The following is a 23,563-nucleotide window of genomic DNA, read 5'->3' as shown; positions in this document are numbered from 1 at the left end:
CTTTTTCCAGCAGCAATTTCTCATCGTTGTCTTTAAAAAAACCCCAACGTATCCAAATCTCTCTGAGCTTTAGCTCCAAGAAGTTGTTCAAGGTCTAAGATGAGGATCCCTTGAAAATTGCTCATGGCTCTTCTTTTCTGAAAAAGACCTCTAAGTTGTGGGATATTAACAGTTTCCAGACATGCACTGATCAAAAGTCTAAAATTCTTATTTGTAATTACAGTAGCTGTTTTACAGCTCAGTGGCAACAAAATCAGAGCACAGCAAAGACTCCTCTGTGTTGGGTCTCTAAATAGCATGAGCTTTGGAGTGCAGGCCAAAGCAAACTCTTTTGAAATTTTTCTTCTCACCTCTGCATCCAGGTTGTAGGGTTGCCTCATTCTTGGTGATAGAGCTTCCTTGCAGGTTTACAGGCCTGTCTTCCTGATGTCTGTGATGATGCTCCCTTTGAAGCAGCTTTATGGTGTTTTCCTCTTCGCTGTCTGCCTTCTGCCCAGGATGAATCCCAGAGTTTGATGCTAAGGATGCTTGTGGAGGAACGCTGATGCAGCCAGATGCCATGTTGCTTTTGTGTTGCTTCCTAAAGTGATTAACTTGTCAGATTGATCTCCTAAAAACCAGTATGAGAGATGATATGTACTTATCTTAATTCAAAGCCAGATGACCCCTGGAGTTAGCTCAGCCTGATGGAAAACCCTGAATAGGACAGCAAGGGGTAACAGTGCTGTGGAAGCACTGCAGTTTCCTTTCTGCACAGTAAAGGATTGAGACACACATTTGGCCTTTCATTTTTTTTCTTTGACAAAAGTAGAAGGGTGAGAGAATAAAGTTCCGCATTATTCAGTTTAGAAATGTGCCACTCATTTGCATGTCTTTGTCTCTATTATTTACTTGCTAGGGTGACTGATAGTCCTGCTCAGATGTATGCATGAGATGACAAGGCACCAACAACAGAATGACATTGGTAACAACACATGGCTTGTCAGCATATATTGCTAAAATATGCCACGTCTTGTGGAACATTAAATATGTAATATGGAATGAACATTAAATATGCATTAGGTTGTAAAAAAAATTAGTGAGGGAGATTACCTGAAAGTTCACTAGATAAGTCTTTGTCTTTTCTGAAAACATGAGTTAGTACCTTTAAAAATATAGTGAGAAAATACCATGTAGTTATTCTCAGGGGCTAATACAAATGATTCATTAAATCTGCTATCTTTGAGAGAAAGGAGTATTATTGCTTAAAACCCTTTTCTTAGGATAGATGCTGCACTTCATTTAGACAGCAACTCTGTTGTGTTGGATAGGAAAGATTATGCTTTGAAAAGACATGCTTGACTTTTGTCTGAGAGGAAAAAAAAAGCCTTTGAGTGTAGGAGTGCTCTTGGTGTCTGGTTGCTCTGACATGAGTGATTCACTTAGAGGAGGCTGTGTAAAGGAAGAAACTCTTGCTCCAGCTCATTTTGGCCTCAGAGCGAGGCTAAGTTTGACCAGCAAGGTGGAGAAAATAGCATTGAATGGGAAGATGTGATCTTCAAAAACTGGATGTGTGAAACTCATGCACATAGATACTGAAGTACAACTATTGGTTGTCAGGTTATGGAGCTCATTTAAGTCACTAAAAAAAGAGGGCAAATCAATATAAAATATCTGGATACTCTTAAGGATAACATATATGTTTTGCTTTTCAGCTTCTCTTTTGAAAGGATTGAAACATGTAAACATTGTGCTGCTTCATGACATCATTCACACCAAGGAGACCTTGACACTTGTGTTTGAATATGTGGTGAGTAAAGTGACTGTATGTTGTAGATATGGTCCAGAGTGTATTGAATTTTATGGAAGTGCTCTCTTTACCATCAGTGATCTGTGAATCAGGCCAAAATAACCCTTTACTTTATTCAGGAGAGTGATGGCTAGAAGAGGTTTTGCTTTGTAGTGGAGTAGGCTAAAAGTGGAAAGCTGGGCTAAACCAGATTCAGAGATGGAGGAGTGGCTCTAGCCTCTTAAAGGACCTTAGACTGTTGTGTTGACTTTTCAAATGTACTCTGCTTCCTAGTTATAGTTTGTTTATTGGAGCTTTTTCTTCATTGATGTGATCAGGTAACTTTAAATAGGTGAGAGCAATGTAGGGAGGAACAGGACTGAAGTGCTTAACAGGTAGTTCCTTGATGAAAAGCTTATATCAAGTTTAAATTACCTTTTTTTTGGTGATTGGCTCGTGCAGAGTGTCTTTTTATAAGCGATATCAGTAAAAAAATGGCTGATGCATGCAATTTAGAATTTGGGATTCTTATAGTTTTTCCATGACTAATGCTTAACCTATTAATTAAAACTTCAATTTACATAGTAGACAGTGTAAGGATCTAATTGTGTCGAGAGTATTACCTTCCAAAGTACTGGCCTTGGCCTCCTAATTAATCTTTTTAGTTTTTCTAAGACAAACATATGGCATTTATATAGAACTACTTCAGCATTTAGCTGTGGAATTATGCAATGCACTATCATAATTAACCTCCCAGTTTTCACAGATGGGTCCAAGAACATGTAATTTAAAAGGAACAAATGACTTTAGACACTTAGATTTTCAGTATAATATCAGATTAATACATTATATTATTGTATTATAGCCTGTAAGACACTGTGTTTATAAAGTGCAGTGATTGCTAGCATTACTCTAAATACATCTCTGCTTAAGACAGATGGAATTATTTTCTGTGTTTCTTGGGGACAGGCCTTAATTTTTACATGACAGTGCACACAGCATCACAGAATCCTGTCTGGAGAAGCTGTTCACCTTGTGTATTTACGTAAATGTGCTGCACTCTGAGGGTGAGGGCATTCAGCTGCAGCAGCCTGCTGAGCATTTGATACAGTATGTGTTTCTTTACCTCAGGTATTGGAACAGTAATAAAAATGTAATTATTTTAAATTCAGCAGTTTTCCTGCTCCTGACTTACACACTAAATTAACATAGGAAAAGCCTTGATACTTAATTTTGTGTAATGGTCAGTGTACACTTATTTGCATATCTTTACATGAATACATTTTGCAATCCCATTTATCAGCAGCTGTATTTAGCTGTATTCTTCAGAACTGGTTGGGAAATTAGATGTATAGAATATGTTTCTCCCTAAAATAGATGAATTTGCCTATTACACTAATTTCAAATGGATGGATTTTACATACTACTTATTACACTGATGCAAGTTTCTTGATTTTATATCCAGGTTGTTAAGACAGGTTGTTTAAGACTCTGGCTCCCAGCCATGTACAGACACAGATTAAGCTTCATGCAGTGGCACATTCTTCTGGATTCACTAAGCTGTTTTTCAGCAAGGAGCCAGCCTGCTGGAGGTTGCACCTTTTGGTTCCAATGGTGTTTGGTAGCTATTGAGACTGTTTGAGAAGCTCATTTAGTAATGGTTTCTAGCAACTGATCCAAGAATATTTTACTGTTTAGGCTGGTAGGCAGTCTCTCAAGGTGCATCTGCTGAAGAAGGGAAGGATACTTTATTCTCTCCAAACAGCATAAAGACTGTATAACAATGACATTGTAACATGCTCCTGTGCCTTGAGATGACAGAATTTCTTAACAGAAGTCTGTTTTCCTTGTTCAGTAATGTAAAGTTATAGTCTGATCAAACAGTGAATGCTATCTGATAATGCTTGACAATGGCCACATAACCTGAAATGAATTCTTGTGGGCGTGCATGATACAGGTTTTAACTGCATGATTGCAAGGATCTCGTTTGTTCCTTTGGTTATAAAGCTTCCATTCAGTGCCTAGTGTGAATGTGCAGAGGCAAAAATTACAGTTGCCCATTTAAAAGTACAAATTTTGGCTGGTTGAGTGTGCAATCTAGCTGTGTAATTGGTGTTACTGAGCTCTGTATCTTTAATGTCTGGTTTGTTGTTATTTTAACACCTGTATGTGGTTTAGCTCAATCATATGAGTAATTTGCACTGAAAGAAGTCAAAATATTCATGTGATTAAAATTACATGGTGGTGTACGTTTTTGAATGACTGAATGCTAGCCTAAAAGGGATTGAATTTGATTTATTTCAAAAGGGATATAATGGAACTGATACACTATTGCCATTGATCACTGCTGACCTTTTCAAACATAATAAGACATCTGAGTGAGTTATCTTGACTAGATTAGGAATGAACAGTTAGTGATCCGAGAGTTCTCAGAAAACGGAAACTTTGGGTTGCGAGGCTGGTGATGATTCCTTAGGGAAAATAATACTGGTGAAATGTCTCAGTTATCAGAGGTGTTTGGTTTCAGCATTGACCCTGAAAGAGTAGAATGAAATTTAATTTCATGTAGCACCTTAAATTGCAAAATGCATTATGATAGTAAGTTGAATGCTGAAAGCAGAATAGCCTCTGCAGTCAGAATAGCCACGGCAGTCAGTAAATTCTCAGGGTCCCCCAAATTAGTTTTCTTTTAAATATGTATGTCTGTCAGGTGAAGACATGACAGAGTTTTTTAACTTTAACCTTGGTGGTCTTCAAAGCCAAGAAAAGTCAATCTTTAAAAATTCTGTCTGACAGTTGAAGATCAGGAGAAATTTATTCTCCATAAAAACATTTTGGTGGTGTATGTGTAGCTGTACATTAATGTGTATAAAGAGAAAGGGAGCTTGCTCCTTTTGAATGAAAGAACTTAGAAAATAGTTTAGAATACAGTACCTTGTTACTGAGGCAAATGTTAACTCTTACAGCAGCATATTGCAGAGCATGCTTAGAGCTCAGTCTTATCACTGGATGACTGAGGGGCATTATTACCTGGGGAGTTTGGAGAATGAACTGCTTGGAATTTCCTCTCCAAATCCTGAATGGCTGGTAGTCTTTCATGTATAAATGGTAAAGAAGATGATTTCTGTATAGTTAACTGGGATGTGCTAAGCAAGACCTGAAAAGGAGGTTTTGACACACTTTGCTTCTGCTGTCTGAGACTGAAGCGACTTCCCAAAGTAAAAGGTCAGTTCAGCTTTACAGTTCAGTGGAGGCGTGTGACTGCTCACAAAGGGTTTGTTCCCTTCCTCACCAGGCTCTGGTTAGGTGTTAGTTTAGGTGATCTTGTGGGGATGGTGGCTTTAGTGCCAGTGTCACTGGTATGGCCAGCTTTGCCCAAGGAGGTGGTGGATTTGATAGGTGAGATCTCTGAAGATGGCTTCACATCTGTTTGCTCTAAAGTGATCATTAGCTGCTGCCATTTGCTGCTTCACTTGTTTATTTAGAAGGAAGATGACTGAATTTAGAAACCTATAATTGCTGAAAGGCAATCCTAAGCAAACTGTATTTGCTACAGGCTTGGTAGAATGATAATGAGGTTTTTAGTATTATGCATAATTATGTAAGTATATTATTATCAATAAATGAAGCAGCAGCTCATCCTATTCCTAGCATGTGAAAGTGAGCTCGTATAGCAATACTTTACATCATGCTTTCAATATTTATGAACTTGGTTTGCAACAAGAACAGATACTTATAATTGGAAGGATGAGTAATGAGCAATATTATGTCTTTCACTGCCTCAATAGTGAAAAAGCTCCAGAGTAATCTAATAATGTAATTTAAACCCAAGCATTTTCAATTGCCTTGCCTATTTTAGTATTTGTGTATGTTTTTGCTTCTAAAAGTTCCTTTCCATTAAAGAAGACTATTTAATTATCATTGCTTCATTACAGCAGCTAAAATAGGTTGTTATACAATGAGTTTACTTAATAAAGTTAATTAGTTACATTTCCCTCCAGTTTCCTGTAACACAAAAATAGGTGTGATTTTCTCACTTTAAAGCTTATTGGAAATTGACATATATACTCTTTATCAGAATTAAGAATTATACTGCTGAGATTTTGAAATTTTCTTGGGACAAATTTGTCCTACATAATGCTTGTTAAGTATTACGTAAGAAAATGGGCAAAATTAATCACCTGCAAGGATCAAACATTTTTCCATGGAAAAATTTCAATTTCTTCAAAACTTTTAATAATTTAGACTGAACACTATTACTGTTTTTCCATTTTTATTTATTTTATTAGGGAGCAAGTGTTGAAACTAAAGGTACAATGGCATTGATTGTATGTGAAAACAAACCAAAAAAGCCACGTTATTTTTTAGTGGGTGAGAGAGGAGAAACCAGGCACAAGAAGGAAGGAGAAGTCTTCTAATCCTTGACTTCAAGTGAATCTTCTTTGGAGCCTGAATTCCATTATTTTGGTGTGAAACTGAAATGATGGGTGATTTTCTTCTTGTTTGAAATCAAGGTGCCTGTCCAGCTATGGTAAGCAAGTATTGAAAGCTGGGGAAGCTCTGCAAAAAGCCAGGTGCCTGCAGTCACCCTTGCTTGCAGTGAAGGTGCTTGTCCTCCCTGGCAAGGAGCAGGCACGCAGGGCTCCCAGCTTGGGAGCAGCTGAATTTAGTATTTTCTGTTTACCTTGACCAGAGAAGGGGCTGCTCCCCTGTAGTTTAACCTTGCCTCGTGCCCCAGGCTTGCCGTAAGTTGCATTGCTTAAATTGCAGTCAAAAAGATGACAGATCAAGGCTGTGAGAGTAAACAGAGAGAAAGGAAATCCTTTACTATTGAGAGGAGGCGGTAAGGGAATAGTGCTCTTGGGAAAAGCCTTGTTTTTCAAGTTTTAATGAGCAGATCAGAGACAGGTGCTGCTGATGTCCAAGTACAGGCTGGAAATGCAAACAAAATAGGCTTCAGGAGGGAGGGATTGAGGTGGGATTTCAGAAGGAAAGTGTCTAGTGCTTTGCTGAGAGGTAAAGATTCTGCCAGACATGGGAATTGGTAGGAAAGAAGGAATGAAAATTTTATTTAAATTTAAATAAAAATACTCCTGCTAGGCTAAAAAGTTTACACATGTCTAGCAAGGGCAGATGTTACTCATGCAATATTCCTGAGCACATGGTGTAACTCTTGGGGGTGGTGCTGTGCAGGGCCAGGAGTTGGACTTGATGGTCTTTGTGGGCTTCTTCCAACTCAGCCTGTTCTGTGATTCTGTGATCCTGTCTTTGCTGGATTGCAGCATGTTGTCTAGACTTCATACGGAGGGTGCATGCTGATGAATAGGTGTATGACTAAAATTAATTGAAATTTACAATCCAACAGGCTGGAAGGCTGTGTGTATCTGAATGACCAATTTTTGTACAATTTACTAACAGTTGGTAAATATTGGTTAGATTTGTGGTGTGCTGTGCACCATTCAAAAATTAGCATATATTATTTATTCTTCTTTTGAATAAGTATTAACATTTGCATTCAATATAAGTATTAAAAAAACCTGCAAAACAATACACACAACAAAATCAGAGCACAAGAAACATCATGAGTTGAGCTGACAGATGGAATACTGGAAATCCCGTGAGAAGTTCTACTTTCTGACAGATCCCAATTAGTTTTTTCCTAAATTATAGATAAAAGTGCAAGTGTCATTGGAGTCCCTCAAAAACACATACATGTAGTAAGATACTTGTGCATAGGAGACCTGCCAGTGGTAGCACTCTGCTTGGTATAGGTAAGGCCACCACCCTAAAGGGTAAATTTGTAAATACAAGAAAGACATGAATCAGCTGGAGACCTGAGGGGGAAAATGACAAGGGTGAGTAAACATCGAGAATAAAACCTTCGAAGGAAAAGTCAAAGTAAGTAGGGCTCTTAAGAGTTGGGGCTAAAAAAGGATGAGACATTTACAACCTTTAAATATATCATAGAGAAAGTCAGTGACCTATTTCTATGTGAATGGTTAAGAGGATGAAAAAGAAAATCTGAAATTACAGTAAGGAAGAGAAAGATTAAACTCAAGGAATGCCCCTTTCATGCTAACAATAATAAAGCAATTCAGAAGCTACTATGGGGGTGATGGTTTGTCTGTTTTTAAAGAACAATTTAGGCAAATAATCAAAAGAATTCTGCCATTGATAAGAGGTAAGAGTTTTTAAGTCCTTTCTATATGTATCTTTCTGCATCGTAGCTTTCATCAGTAAAATATGAATACTTTTAGTCTTTCAGTGAAGTTAATATACTGTTGCTTTCCTGTGTCAGGATCTGAAGAAAAAATGTATCAGTTTATTTTACTACTTTAAACAAAGTTTTAAAAAATAAATTCTAGTTGCGTGTTTTTTGTTTGTTAGTGTGCATTGTTTTTTTGGTTTTTTTTCTAGTAATTAATTAGCTATAGATTTATGCACAGCTCTATCATCAGTAGTTCTGGTGGCATCCCACATATTCCTTATCTTTTTATTTCTGTCATAAACTGACATTGCCTAGTTCCCTCTGAGGTGACACCTGACAATATCTCAGCTTGCACTAGAGACTGTCCAGCCTAATTAAACTTTTTTTCCTCATGCTCTCTTTAATAATATGTAACTCTTAATTCCTCTTAAAATGGGAAGCTCTTATTTCTTCAGTGCAGATTGAAAAAACAAACAAACCACCAGTCCAGAATTTACTGTTTGGAGAGTGATGATTACCATAATCCTAAATCTTAAAAACAGATTTTTCCTTCCTGATGAACTATGCAGTTTTGTACTAATTTAGTCATATTGATAAAAAATATATCTATGCAGTCTTTAAAAACAGAAACTTGGGTGAGCAGTTCGGGCAAAATAAAAGTAGTAAAAATCCTGAAGTCAGAATGAATAAATCAATAATTGCAGATTTTTTTATGTTTATACTTTTATGATGTAATAGATAACTAAGAAATAGCAAATAGGAGGAACCCAGAACCAAGCTTGAGTAATAAACAGCCAGCTCTTGGAAGTTAAAAAGCCCTATTAATTGTTTCTGTTTTACTAGTTTGCATAAAGGGGATCTGTGGAAGCATCATTTTTCTTTTGTGTGCCCTGCAGTCTGAATGGAGTTTTTCCCTATATAATTTTTCTTAATCTTACAATCATGCATGGACAATTAGGATTAGGACACATGACAGGAAAAAATTACTCAGCCAGTGTGAGGAGAGGTCTGTGTAGGATGTGGAAGTTTTTAAAGGAAGGCTTTGCAGTGGTCCTTTCCTGCCCTGAAGATGGTGTGGGTTTTGTTGCCCAGCACACAACACCATAGAGGAGCTCTTGTGCCAGCTGAGCTTGTGTGAATACAACTGAATTATCCCTGGCCAGTGCTATGCCAATATTAATGTGGGTACTTGACTAGTGTGGCTGTATGTGGATTGTCAGCCTCCCTCCCATGTATGTGTTCTGCTTACATAGTGCTGGAGCAAGTACTCTCACCATGAGCCTATGGGTATCATCCATGCTCTAACAAGAAACTTTCTTGTATCTTCAAATTTTTATTATATTTATTTTTGCTTGTTTGTTATATGTGTATGTTGTGATCAGTGTTGTGGAAGCTCAGTGACATAAATTAGAGAAAAAGTGCACATGCCCATCCTGGTGGGCAGATGTGTCACAGCTTGCAAAAACTGTCCCCAACTCTGTTCATTTTGAGGTCTCTAAGTCCATCACAGTTTGCACAAGCTGATGATTTGGTGCTAGGTTTTGATGACACTGAACAGGAATTCCTACTTATTTTTGCACTGTCATTCTTTTGTTCAGATAATCTCACTAAATTAAGTGGGTTTTGTCTCCTTAACCTGATTTACTAAGAACACAAAGCTGATAGAATTAAGGTGGACAGAGAATAAGGAGGAGGATAAACTGGCATCTTCAGAAAACTGTATTTTGTTGAAGAGCTTTTAGTTCATTCAGCAATTCTTTCTTTAGTGGTGTGTGTTTCACTTGTCTGTAAGGAACCAGATTATTCTCTGTGAAATAAACAGGGCCTTTGTATCCATAAATAAATTTATCTTTTCTAGCAACAGCCAAAAATCAGACAACTGTGTATCCCTCTTTCTCTCAGGGATTTTCAGATATGTTTCTATCTATATTGTGTACTCCCCCACCACCTAAGTCTCCTTTTCTATTTAGTATTGTTCATGTATTTTGAAGTATGCTTATCTTTGTTGACAGTGTGAGAGAAATCCAAGGCACTAAAAACATCTGGCAGCAGAATTGTTTTCATTACGAGTGTCTTGTGGGGCAGTTTTTTCTTCCTGGATTCCCTAATATAGATCTTTCCCCTGCTGCTCAGCCCAGCTGGTGCTGCTGCCTGCTGCTGTTTTGCTGGAAGTTGCTTAGGTATCACCCAGAAAAATACCCTTGTAGGGTTTTTTTTCTTAGCACGGGTAACACTGTGTCATCTCATAGAGGGAAAAGATTGAATTATAGAAAGCCACAGAAATACATGAAAATAAAAGGCTCTGACACTTTTGAAGATACCAGTGACATGAAATAAGTTTAAACTGTGGCACAGTAATCTGCAGAGTGCTTAGGTTGGAGGATACACGCCATTTAAAAGGAATTAGCTTTTTTTGTTCTCCTGTCACTTTAAATATTCCTGGTGCCCATCCTTTTATTGGTAAATTATATTATCGGTTTAAGAATTTGTTGGTGACAAAAGGGGAAGTATTTTAGTCAGGAAAGCTGCTAGGGCATAAATAATGTGTGCTGTCCTTTGAACAGAGAGGAATGGCTCACAACAGGCTGGCTGCCTCAGTGGAGCAGCACAATCTGTCTGCTGCACGACGGCATCGCCGGCAGCCAAATCCTCCCGGTTTTGTTTTAATGGGAGGGTTCTTACACATTGCTGGTTTTACATGATGGGAATGAAGCTGGAAGTGCTTCCTGTTCCATTCACAAGCCCCGGGCTCTCTGTGCATTTCAGCTTCAAAAATGACAGCTGAAACCAATTAGGCAGAATTATGGGATGCCCAAGTCACATGGAGATTTATCATGACTGAGGAAGAGGAGGAAAAGAGAATGTATAGCATGGGAAGTAGAAGCGACTAATTTAATTAGAAGAGAATGACAGTCACGTTGTTATTATTATGGAGAAGGGTGGGCAAAGCAGAGATCATTTCATGTCACCTTTGAAAGGAAACGTCCCAGCCTTTGTCTGAACACGTTTGTGTTTGGTAGCAGAGCCTGATTTCTGAGCAGGAATAGCTGAGCAAAACAGTTGATGTCAAAGTGAAGCAGAGAGCATATCTGAGGACATTTCTAGTTTGTGGTTTACTCATCTAGTCATAATTAGAATTCCTTCAAGAGGAGGAGGGAAGAATCATCAACACTTGTCTTTTTTGCATACTCTCTCTTTTGCAGACCTAGGATGTAATGTATATAAACCTTGCCTCAGCTGTATAAACATCAGCCAGAATTCTTTTCTCTTCAGCAGATGCTTATACCCAGTATGCTCACAAACATAAACCCATGTGTCTACTTATAAACCAGAGTCTTGCTGAATAAAAAGGACCTCCATACAATTATACACTGCCCCAAGTCTAAATCAAAACCCTAATTACTTTCTTCATGTGAGTCTGGAAGACAATATTTCATAAGTAAATCATACTTTTCATGGAGTTGTCCGGGTAATTGATGGTATGGGGAGAAAATGAGTGAAAAATATTACAGAGAGGGTCTGAGCAAGTGTGCACTTTGTTTTTTCCTGTTTTAAATTCTTGTACGACTTGGTCGATTTTTCTTTTTTTTTTTTTTTTTTTTTTTTTTAGATTATGAGCAGTTATGTTGGAAAAGTAACTTAATCTCTCTGTTATGTTCAGGTTCCTGTAGGAGTTGTGATACTTCTCTCTATCACAGGGAGGAAAATACTTGAAATTAATTGAAGTTTGGGTCAAAAATGTGCATTGGCTGGTGTGCCTCTATGTTTAGTTAGGAAACAAGACTAGGTGAACCAGCATTGCTGAGCATGGGTTTTCTATCCCCTATCCCAGGAAGCCCTGTGCAGTCTCTGTGTATCTAGAAATTATTCCATCTACTGTAGGAAGCATCATGGGTCTCTTAATGGAGGCCTTGTTACTTGAGATGTGCACTGAGGAAAGGGTTTGTGCTTTAATGTGCTGAGAGAAGGTAACAAAGTGCTGGACAGAGCCTTCTAAAGGAGGTATAGCTGTGTGTGCCAGAACCCTGAAGTCAAGGTGCAGCCCTGGAGTAGTGATCTACTGGCACAGGAAGTGGAATACCATTATTTGAAGGCAAAAATGCCAAAGTCTGCCTCAGATTACCTATATTTACTTTTTATTTTCAGAAAAAATGGCCAAATGAACCTCTATCTGGAGGACCCTTATTTTAAATGTTCAAGCTGTACATTATGGATTTGGAATTTAGGAAATAGGGAGCCTTTGTGCTGTGGGTAGCATTGGACTATTATTTTGAAAATTGTCCCAAATTTAGTCAAGTGATAAGCTTCAGAAAAATCATAAATTGTACTTAAAATAAAAATCATTGTACTTACTACAATATGTGATTTTTTTTATGTTGTTGGAGATTTCTCCTCTCTTCTCAAAGACCTTAGTCTCTCTCTTCAGCTATTCATTTCTGATGAAGTGAAATTGTTTCTGGGGAAGCCAGTAGTGGGAGGAAAGATCAAGTTGTTCACTTAAAGCATAAGAGGTTTTGCAGAAAACATTGTTTTGTCATTGAAGTGGGAAAGTGAAGCTTTACCTCTTTAATTGGAGAACACCAAGATAAAGATGGCCTGGACAGTCTCCTTTTTCCACCCTTGTGGAAGTGCCTGTTGTGCAGCTCTGCAAAGGATTATGTGGTGAAAGCATGTGGTTGTTGTTGAATTTCTCTCATTTTTTGTGAATGTGGGAACCAGGAAATCATCTGAGGTTCCTGCCTTATTCAAGGTATCATTTCAAGACAAGTTAGGTAATACTGCTGTAGAGAACTGGGTTCCACCCCTGCTGTAATGGGAATTGTTATCACCAGCTGAAATTGCTGTCATTACAGATTTCTGCTGTTCAGCATGAGATTCTCAGTCTCCTTTGCAAAAGCATTACACATTTACAGCTGTAACTGAAGTCAGTGTTGCAGAATATTTGAGATGAAGCTCTCAGCCAGGCATGAGAAAGACACAATGATTAGGTGGATGATAATGCTTAGATTTATTGTTAATATGTATTTAAATATTACCAATGCATTTTATATTCTTTTTCAGGCCAGTGTGCATCAAAGTCAATAGCAACATGTCAGCTTCCCCATCTCTGGAATGAGAACATCCAGGCAGTTCCCTCTGCAATGTCCACCAGGTGTTCTTAGCTTAGGACAAACCACATTGCCCAACAGAGACAGCAAAAAGTAAGGGGATGTGGGGGGGAGTGAAGGATGCACCTGGAGACCAGAATATCTTTCATTACCGCCACAGTCAGTCAAAACAAAATAGTGCCAAATGCTCTGAAAAGTCAACCCCAAAGTTCTTTGAACAGAATCGTCCAGATCAGTGATTCTTAGGATTTTTGTCTTTGCCTTAAGTCCCTATCTGACAAAAGGAAGTAATGCCTTATGTCTTCTGCACTGCTATGAAATTATTCTATGTTGGTAAAGCATGTCAATAGCATAGCTATAAGCAGGGTAGGAAAACCTGTGAGATTCTTTCTGTCTTCAAAGTAGTGAAAAATCCAGACTCTGCAAGCTGTTTGAGAATAGAAGAAAACCCCTTAACTGTAAAACAGCAAAGCTGTTTTTTATCAGGTATTTCCTATTCTGTTCAGTGAGTATGTCTAATGCTGGAAAGGAAAAAAAGTATGACCTTTTAAGAGTTATAATAATATACATTTAATGGAGAAATGAAAGGTAGGATAAACCCCATCAATTCTGGACTTCCCTAGCTTTTGAGTTCTTCTCCATAGAAACTTGATTTATCTATGCTTATTGTTTTTTGTGTAGCTGTTTTGAGCAGAGGAGTGCTAATTGAATATTATTCAATATATATACTGAATATACATATATTCAACATAGATGGATATACACACACACATATATACAACATATAGGTGTGGCTAAGCTGGTGGAGTGTAAAGAGCAGGAACTAATGGCATTTTGAACTTAAACTAAAATATCAGATGTTCTGTCAGCATGGTATTACTTTGGTGATTTGTGTGTGTTGGGGGTTGACAGTGTGGCTGATAGAGTTGTTAAAAACTAGCTTGAAGCAGAATTGGTCTAGCCAGGTCCACTTGGGATCAGAATGTGTTCAATTACTTGGAAGTCTCTGTACTCCATTCCCAGTTTGCTGCTGCCCTGTGGAGGCCTGACCTTCTGAGACAGTGCAGAATGGATTGTAAAAGGTGTATTGGTTGTTCTGTTTCTTCTCTTTGTTTCAGTATAGTTTTATGTTATTGCCAATATGTAATTGTATCTTAAATTTTCCTTTAGGGTATCTGTTTTATTAGATCAGGGTGGTGACTGCAGCAAAGACTCCAGTGTCAGAGTATGGCAGGCTGTATTGGCAGTAACTCTTCCGCTTGGGAAAGCACATTGTTTCCACCTTCAAATACAGCATGAAGAAAAAGACTCTATCTATATAGTACAAATTTCATGGAATACCATTAAAAAACTGCTTTCATCCGGCTTGCTCTCTTGTTTTCTTTTCTAATGCTTTCCTGAAACTTGTATTCGTGTTGTCTTCTTCAGTGTCAGTTGTGCACACGAGCACTGGAGCAGACACTTTGGCTGCCAAAAGGGAAAACAGGTTTAGAAAGAGCTGTCTCTGCAACACTGTCAGTTTTCCTAGCTGTACTAATGTTTAATTCAATGTGCATTCAGTCCCTACCTTGGGAAAGAGGAGCAGCTGATGCTGCCTTTGCTTTGCTGCCACCTTCTTTTTTTTTAAAGTGGGGAGCAATGTACTCTAACATTATAAGTTGTTTCCAGAGTTCTTACCATAATGTTTAGTTACATTTATGAGAAACACTCTTAGTTTTATGAAAGCAAATTGTAGAAAGATTTGAACAGAAAATATATTAAATTTCTCTTCCCCATCTGAATGAAGGTTTGCTACAGATTCTTGCAGTGTGTGTGTAGGGAAAAAAATAAATGCCGAAAGACTGCAGCACAGTTGACTCTGTAAAGTTTCCAGGATTCTGAGGAAATTGCTGCTTACCCTGACCTTCAGGTGTTCAATCAGTTTTTGTAGGTTTTGGTGGTTAAACTGATGGCAGAAGGTTATATCAGGATCCCAGTTGTCTTCATCCTTGGGGTAGGAAGAATAAGTTAATGATGGATAACACAAACACAATCATCATTGATGTTTCTGTATGGAGAAAATGCATCCAAATAGTAACTGAAATATAAGCATAAGAAAATGGGGTTATCCTCACCATTTGTTAAAAGTATATTGGAAATAAAAATTTTTGACTTCTTGCTAGTCCTAAAGTTGTGGCTCTGAATAAAATGAAAAGCTTTTGGTGAGTAAAAATGTGCAGTTAGTGTGGCTGGAGTGGTGGGGCTTCAGGAAGGGAAGCTTCAGAAGGGACACTGGGTTTGTCTTCCTCTGATCTGGTTTCTGTCAGCTGACTGGTGGCAAATCCTAGAAATCAACAGAGGGTAAAAGAGACAATAAACCTCCCACCTACCAGGTTAACTGTTGTTCCCAAAGGCTGAAAGACTGAATGAGGGGCAAATGATAATTCCTTGATCCAGCCTGTGCGAGGGAGTGTGCTGTGCTCAGGGACCCCGGTGGCTGTGTCTGAGGATGGGACAGTGCTTCCCTGGCCACCCTAATGGGCTTTCTAAAGTGATATTTCAGGCTTTTCTTTGATCATCTCTTGAGCACTGCAGGTGCTAGCACTATTCAAAGACTGGCATGTCTCATGAATAACAGATAACCATTAAAATGAGTGGATTCCCACAAATTTCATATTTGACACCAGTCATCACCTGTAGTAATGGTGTTTCAGATGATATTAAGGCACATTCTTGTGCTGGGATCAGTACTCAGAACCTGTTAGTTTATTAAAGCAAATGACAAGGTTAGCTGTTGACTTTAGGTATTTTTCTTGGTGTTTGTACAGTAAACAAGACAAAAATGTGTAAAGTGGTGCTGAGGGGTGGCTGGTTTATTTGTGGCATGGTTTGGTTTATTGATGCAGTCCCAGAAAGCTTCATTACCACCACAGTCAGTCAAAACACAGAAGACAAAATAGTGCCAAATACTATGAATAAAGTAGAGAATGGAAGAGGAATTTGTACCTTAAGGCTAAAGGTTTTACAGAAATGAGGAATAAGTCTTTAAACTGAAGAATCTTTATGGAAAATGCACTTTTTGATGCTAACAATTCACTGGTAGAATATTTTTAATTATTCTGAATACTTTCTTTGTAAATGCATTCACTAATTTGTAAACTATAAATTGAAGAATTGCTGTCTGTATCTTGCATTTCAGAATAATCTCTGCTCTGTTGTATGTAGTGTAGTTTGCCTGCTTGAGCGTGCTGTTCATTTTGGGATTCAAGCAATTTCCTGTAGCCAGGGCTCTTGCTCTCTTGAAGACATGAAAGAATTAGTGAAAATGGTTGTGCTAGTGCAGAGCCTACTCATCCTGTGCATCTTGATGTCTTTGCAATGTTGGTTCCACATGCACAATGTGTTTTTGTAGCTTGTCATTTCAGAAGCAATTATGTAGGACAGTTGTGGCTAGAACAAATTTTGTGTCTTGGGTGTGAACTCTGCTATGTATGTGCATAACTCTGCAAAAGAAAGCCAAAGAATATCTCCTGGTTTGGCAAATGGTGCACAGAGACACCATTCTGCTGTGTGGAAGGCAGCTTTTGTCCAAAGCTCTCACTTTGAAAACTGCCTGTATTTATATGGGCTCTTGTGTATGTGAGGCAGGTATTGCCAAGTAGCTTTTCAAGGAATGTTGGATGATTTTTACCAGATGTGTTCAGAAAACAGATGTGGAAGGCAGAGTCTCTCTCTGAGTATTTGCTGGTTAATCAAGTGCATATTTTTGCTTTTTTTATTCTGAACATAATTTCAGAAGCTGAGTTGTGCAAGCACATTAGAGAAGCACCATGCCATTTGTCTGAAACCATGCTGCTGAAGTGTAGAAATTAAGAGAAGAATTCAGAGAAAAGTGTTTCCATAGTAAAAGCTATAAATATTTATTCATTAAAAATAACATTAATCTATGCATTGCAAGGCTTTTTTTTTCTGATGAAGTGTCATGCTATTTTTGCAGGAAATATAGGTAACTATGAAGTGAATACTTAGATTTGAATTTTCCATGATGTTCTTTTCTAAAGTATCTGTATTTAATGGCTGTACATGTCTATAATATGTGCTTCTTTTTGAGGGGGAAAATCCCATTCAGTACTCTGATATGCAGTGCCTTTCAGCTTTATTTTCTAAACCTTTAACCCATCTTAATCTAGAATCACTATAAAATTATATTTAAAGGGCAGTGTTATAATGTGAAGGGGAGTTGAATGTGAGATTCTCCCTTTAGGTTCATCCTCTTCTGTCTAGATATTATCTTTGTGGTGTTGATGGTGATACTGTCCTTACAAGTTTTAGAATGGTATTAAAATTCAGGTAATTAATCTACCAAACGCAGGGTGTTAGAAAAAATATTAATTTGCATTTGTTGAATATTCATATCAGTTATCAAGGCTGTTAAGTGAAATGAGTGAAAAGGTACAAATGTGTTTGCACATGTGTGGCAAAAAAAAAAACCAACTTATTTTCACTTTATGTCCACTCCTAAGTAGAGGGGTATTCATTGCTGCAGTCATATGGATATTAATATAGTTTTTTCCATCTGGCTTTCTTTTAGCACACTGATTTATGTCAGTACATGGACAAACACCCTGGAGGGCTTCATCCAGAGAATGTGAAGGTAAGAGTCAAAAAGAGCACACATTCAAGGCAAATGCAGTAGCAGTAACTTTGCAAAAAATGTCATGTCAGTTGTTTCATAGAAACTGATTGCTAGCTAAAGGGAAAATGCCTGGCATACTAACTATATTCTTAAATATTTGTTTTCTTTGAAAATAATTAAAAATTCAAGTATTGGAGCATTTGTGCAATAGAATTTCTGAGGTTTGTAAAATTGACTCAGAGCCAAAATATTTGAGTGCTGTAAATGCTGTTAGCAGTGTTGGTAATCCCTTCCCTGCATTTAAACATTTGCTCTTAAGACAGTACTGCCCTAAAACCCCAGGGTAAACATGCTTTAGGCTGTCAGTGCTAGATCTTCAGTTTGGTCAGTGAGTGTGGGCTCATCAGGTTTGAGGGAACTGTAATTCATTGCATTAGCTGAATGTACTGCTTTTTATATGAGCATATAAAATCTTCCTTAATCTCTTTGCACACTTTCTTGGATGAGATCAGCATTTTCATAGCTGATGTCACTTTGGAATTTTTTTTCCTTCTAAGGTAGATACTGAGAATCATCACACAGGAAAGAGAGTTTATTAGGAGGATTTAATGGAAAGATAGATGAGTAGAGACTTGATCCAGTTACTGTTTGGGGAGTCAGCCAAATGACTTTAGCATGAAATGGAAGCCAACCAGACATGCAGAACGTGTTGTGTGTGTATAGAGCACTCAGATGATATTTGCTACAATTGTCTTGCACATCTTGGACATCAGTCCCATTGTTGTTCTACTTTGGAAGTGTTTAAGTCTTCACTTGTCATACTGGGAACTTTATTCCAGAATGTAACTTACTGAAATGTAGAAGTTCATGAAAATTCTCCCTCTTTTCTAAAAAAAGCCAGAAAGTCTGTTTGGCTTAAAAAAAAGAAAATTATTTTTAAAAGAGGAAGTATTTTTTCTTCTGCAATAGCTGATCATTGTTGCACATCATGTAGCTTCATTAATTTTCTGTGTTTTTTGAATGAAGAGGGGCATCTACAACATATGAATTTCAATAAGAATTGCCATCTAAAAAAAAAAAAAGGTAAATTCCTCTTTACTGCATATATTTGTGAAAAAAGAACCCCAAAGCAAACCAACACACTCACAGACCATGAGTGTGGCACTAAAGGGGGTGAGGTAGGATCTGCTTTTCGACCCCTGAAACTTCTGAGCTTTCTTCCTTGCTCAGTTTCCTAAGCAGAGTTTCAGGTGTTAAATGTGCTTGTTAAACCAGGGGGTTGTGTTTCATTTCCCCTTGTGGATACTTTAACTTCATTTCTCTGAGTTTTGGGATAAATGAAGACTGACTATTAAGATTAATTCTGCTGCTTCAGATTTGTAAGTCTTACTTCAAGGCTGCAGTGCTGTGTACTTCAAAGTCTGATATGCAGTTGTAGTAGCCCTGCTAAAAAAGACATAATAATTCAAATGATTGTACTTTTATTTCATCACACCATGCCCAGTGAGCTTGTCTTTGAGGAGGATGGATATAAACAGACCCTTTAGCTTGTTTGTGTGTCGCTCCTCTAAATCCTGAGATACCTGTCTTTTAAAACAGGAGCCTGAGAGGGAACTGCAGCAGCAGCATTTCCATTTCAGATTTTGCTGCATGCATTTCTGTGGCTATCTGTGCTATTTGTCAGTGCTTAGAAACACTTTTGAAGCTTATAGACACATTAGAAATATTTGAGTAGCTAAGTGTAGAATCCTGAGGTACTGCTGGTTCAAGTTTTTAAAATTCCCAATGGATAATTAATAAAAGTGGGGGGGGGGGGTGGCAGGAGGCAGAAAAGAAAAAAAATTTGGGACAGATGAAACTTGAGCAATCCCATTGAACAATGAACTTTTTTTCCTCTTAAATAATACTGATGAAAAGCAGTTATATGTATTTAGAAGTCTATCTTGCCAGGCCAGTAACAAAGGCTAGTCCTAATCATGCAGTAATTACTAAAACCAGGCAGGATGATTTGAAGTCCTACCATTTTAATGAATGAATCAGCCTGCTTGGGAATGTCAGTACAATACCTGTGCTCAAGGCTGAATTAAAAATAGGCCAAGAGAGTGATTTCTTTGGCTGGCAGGACAGAAACCCAGTCACATATGCTAAAAATTCCCAGACCTTCACCAGCATGCCAAACTAAAATATTGGATACCTCTTTTGTTTCAGAGGAAGTAAAATGGTTGTTTCATAACCCTTTCATTTTAATGCTTTTTTGTGCTGTACTCAGTTTGTGGACTCATGTAGTTGGGGATCTGAGACTTTACCACCTTGCTTTGGTTTAGCTTCTGGACAAAGTTGTCTGTTTGGATCCACAGCCGGTTTCTAAGGGTTTAGTGGAGCTATATTAATTAGCCTTCTCTCCCTGCCAGCCCCTTCTTTCTGGAGGTCCTTCCGTAATTTCACTTTTAGTCAGACTTTTGGACACTGTTTGTTCAGAATCAGTGGTTATGTGATCCCTAAATCCATTTTAAAAGCTTCCAGTTGAGCAATTATATTCCAGTAGCAATAAATTAGTCTCGGCTCTCTGGGGCTAACCTGCGGGATTAAGCCATTGATGCTCTCCCAGCATGACAAAAGACCCCCTGCCTTTTAATTTTGTTCTTGAGGAAAGTATTGCCTATTGATGGATATTCCTTTCTGGCTTGTTGCCAGTTATTATAAATACAAACCCACATAAGCACACATTTTTCTTTTTCCAAAGAATATGTTAAACAGTATTTTATAGGAAGGCAAACGCAAATCACATCTTGCCTTCTATAGGATATCTTCAGCTTAATTTTATTTCTGAATTTTTTCTCTATTTTCAAGGTGAAGACAATGCTTGTTCCCTCAGGCTTACTTTTAAATGAAGACTCATAAATAGAATAAAAATCTAAATTACTTTGATGGACACACATATTGTTGTCCCCTCAGGTACTGTGCTTGACATTGCCTTTCTTTGCAGTTTTAAATAGGCTATTTGCTGTCACTTAACTATTTTAAATAAAGACTGAGCAGGATATTATAAGTATGTGTAAGTATAAAGAAGAATGTCTCAGTTGGCAGTTATACAAGTCCAGGGACAGTATGCTTAGGTGAATAAAACAAGTATTGGGTTTAGCATTTTTATTGGTATGTCTGTATTGACACATAATGATTCCAGGATTTTATAATTGGTGTGTGGAGGCACAAGTCTTACAAATAACATCAGGCTTTAAACCCTTCAATGAATTTGTGTGTGATGATGAGATGTTGTTTTAAAAATGCCTGTCCCTGGTAATGGTAAACCAGTCATTCTGATGACATAATTGCAGTCAGGTACCTGAAACATCTTCATCATCTTGAAGGGAAATTGGCATAAGGCAGTTGTTTCAGTCCATATATTCTGCAAACTCCATTAGGTCCAGATATACAATTATTTACCTCTTTGGTAGCTAACAAACTTGCATGTCTAGCACTCATATATAACTATGTATTCATATTCTGTGTGCAGTGTTATAGTTAGAGATGTTGAGGAAAAGGGTAATCGGTTAATAATTCCCTGTGTAGTACACATGGCCTCATCTTCTCTTGTCTGGTTTAAAAGATGTCTTTTTCAGTTTTTCCACAATTGAAGGCAAGCAATAAATCTTAAATACATGGTCCCACATATAATTATGTTTCTGCTGGAAGCTACTGCTGCAGCCCTGTCCATGACTGGAAATAGGAATTGATTTATATCTGTACCGTGTGGTGCTTGCCAAGCTGCAAAATGTGCTATTGCAAACTGAGGTACAAGGTTTGCTCCTGACTCTCCCTGTGCTGTTCCTCCTGGCCCAGACTACTGAAACCTGTACTTCTGGCTATCTTTCCTACAGATGTTGCAGCCTTTAGAGATAGTTCATGCTCAACTGGAACATCTGGATTGCTTCCTATAGCAGGAACTCTCATGGGTCAGAGCAATTAGCTGACCCTACCAGTGATATTTTTTTGTGTAATGATCTTCATTCTGATTTATGTCCCTTTCTGTCTGGTACAGGGCTATTTCCACCAATCTGTTTTCTTATCTTCTTGGTTCTCCTGAGCCTTTGTTTGCAGTTGTCCATAAATGGCTCTGCTTTTGTAAATTCATAATTTAAGCGTCTTTTTTTTTGTGCATTTCAGCATGTCCTGTGAAAATGTAACTGTTCTTAACTTCTTCTATTATTTGAAATATCACCTTTATTTTAACTTTGTCTTTTACTCCATATTTCTACATTCCCAGTAATGCACATAAATTCATCTCTATGCCTTGATGCATTTATTTTGTAGTTGAGTTTGTTTACTGTAACTCCTATTACTGGTAGATTAAGTGGAGCAAAGGCTGGCATCTGTCATGCCTGTGTTGCTTGTTTGCATCCCTGCCTTAATAATAAATCTATTAATGAAAGCTGATTTGCTTCTTAATTAGTGATGCTGCCTTGAGATAGCTGAAGTCTTTTGAGAAAAGCATCCTGAATTTTTTTTTTCTCTACCTTTTTTCTTCTACTTGCAGTGTTAGAGGTAATATCGATTTGCATGAGCATTTGACAGAGAAAACCCTCATCTTTGGCAATATAAAAAGACTCTTGTATCTGACCCACTGTTCCTTAATCCAGGAGCACCAGTCTGAATGACAACAGGTTTTCAACCAGACAAAAACTGTCCCTATCTCTTTATTGCTCTCAAAATCTTTTACTTCAGGCAACTTGGAAGCCTCCTGTAGTCTGCTGTGACCAGAGGGGAAAGGAACTTTCAGTTTGTTCTTATTCTATCTGATATTGCTGCACTGATTTCTTCTTCTCCCTGGGCACCTTTTCTCTTCCTAGGGCCAAAAAGTGTTAAGAAGAAATAGGCAGACCCTCTTGTTGAGCTTTGCATGAAGGCAACAAGAATATTTAGCCTTCTCCCTGGAGCCTTCAAGACTTCATTTCTTACCCATTTCAGTTTTGAGCCTTCCTTTGTCCTAGGAAGGAGGGTACAGCAATCTTCTGGGCATAATGGATGGATGTTTTTGAAGCAAAATCTTAACTAAGTCTTACCCCCACCAGAATATTTTGAAATGTGTTTTATCACTGCAGTACTGAGTCAGGGCATATGGCAAAATGTGGATTGGGATTTGGGTACTAAGTTTCCTAGGGCAGCCCAATAATCTCTGTAAAAACATGCTTATGTTTCAGCAAAATATATAATTAGTTTGTCTAGAAACTTTAAAAAGATATTTTAAAAGGAATGTATTAGATTGTAATTAGTGACACAAAATGGGATACTGCAACATTTTTATGTGCTAAATGTTCAAGAAAAGGTCAGTCAAATTTACAGCAACTGTATAGTTAAAAAAACCCAGCTATTATAAAAATACTCTATTTGTTAAATCACAGGTTTAATGGTGGTCTCTGTAACATTGAATTGGAAATGTTGAAATACACTGGGTGTTAAATGATAATACCTGAAATCTCTGCAACTTAATTTATGGTACTCATGTATTCCCTGCTGCACCGTAGCACTGTGAACATTGTCTTTAACTTAATGGTTGCAGTTTTTAATGTTGAATCTGTTTTTGTCAGATGAGTAATTTTGGCATTTAATGACTAATGTGAAAATTAATAATGTGAGTTGAAGCCATAGAGTAGTTGTCATCTGATGTCTTCTGTAAGCATTAAAACTTATCACTGAACTGGTTACAGCTTTAGGATGGTCTGGAGCACAAAGGGTAGGGAAGCATTCAGAACATGCAAGGGTTGGGCACTGCACTGAAGTGAAGCTGCTTGAACTTGGGCAGTAGCAGAGTGTTGCACACTGCCTCTTGCTAAGCAGTAGCTGCATTTATTAACAGTAAAATACAA

General features: G+C 37.8%; 1 protein-coding gene across 2 annotated transcripts in view; it reads left to right on the top strand.

The window, feature by feature from the left end:
• The window catches only part of CDK14 (cyclin dependent kinase 14), a 310,575-nt gene that overhangs the window by 131,303 nt on the left and 155,709 nt on the right, over positions 1-23,563 (top strand). For both annotated transcript variants that reach the window (XM_084221582.1, XM_084221583.1), the window contains 2 exons: positions 1,695-1,789; positions 17,655-17,717. In XM_084221582.1, coding sequence (XP_084077708.1) covers positions 1,695-1,789; positions 17,655-17,717 — 158 coding nt within the window. The remainder of the gene's footprint in view (positions 1-1,694; positions 1,790-17,654; positions 17,718-23,563) is intronic.

Source organism: Fringilla coelebs, assembly GCF_963513975.1.
Source record: "Fringilla coelebs genome assembly, chromosome: 1".
NCBI lineage: Eukaryota > Metazoa > Chordata > Aves > Passeriformes > Fringillidae > Fringilla > Fringilla coelebs.
This window is presented reverse-complemented; position numbering and strand designations above follow the sequence as displayed.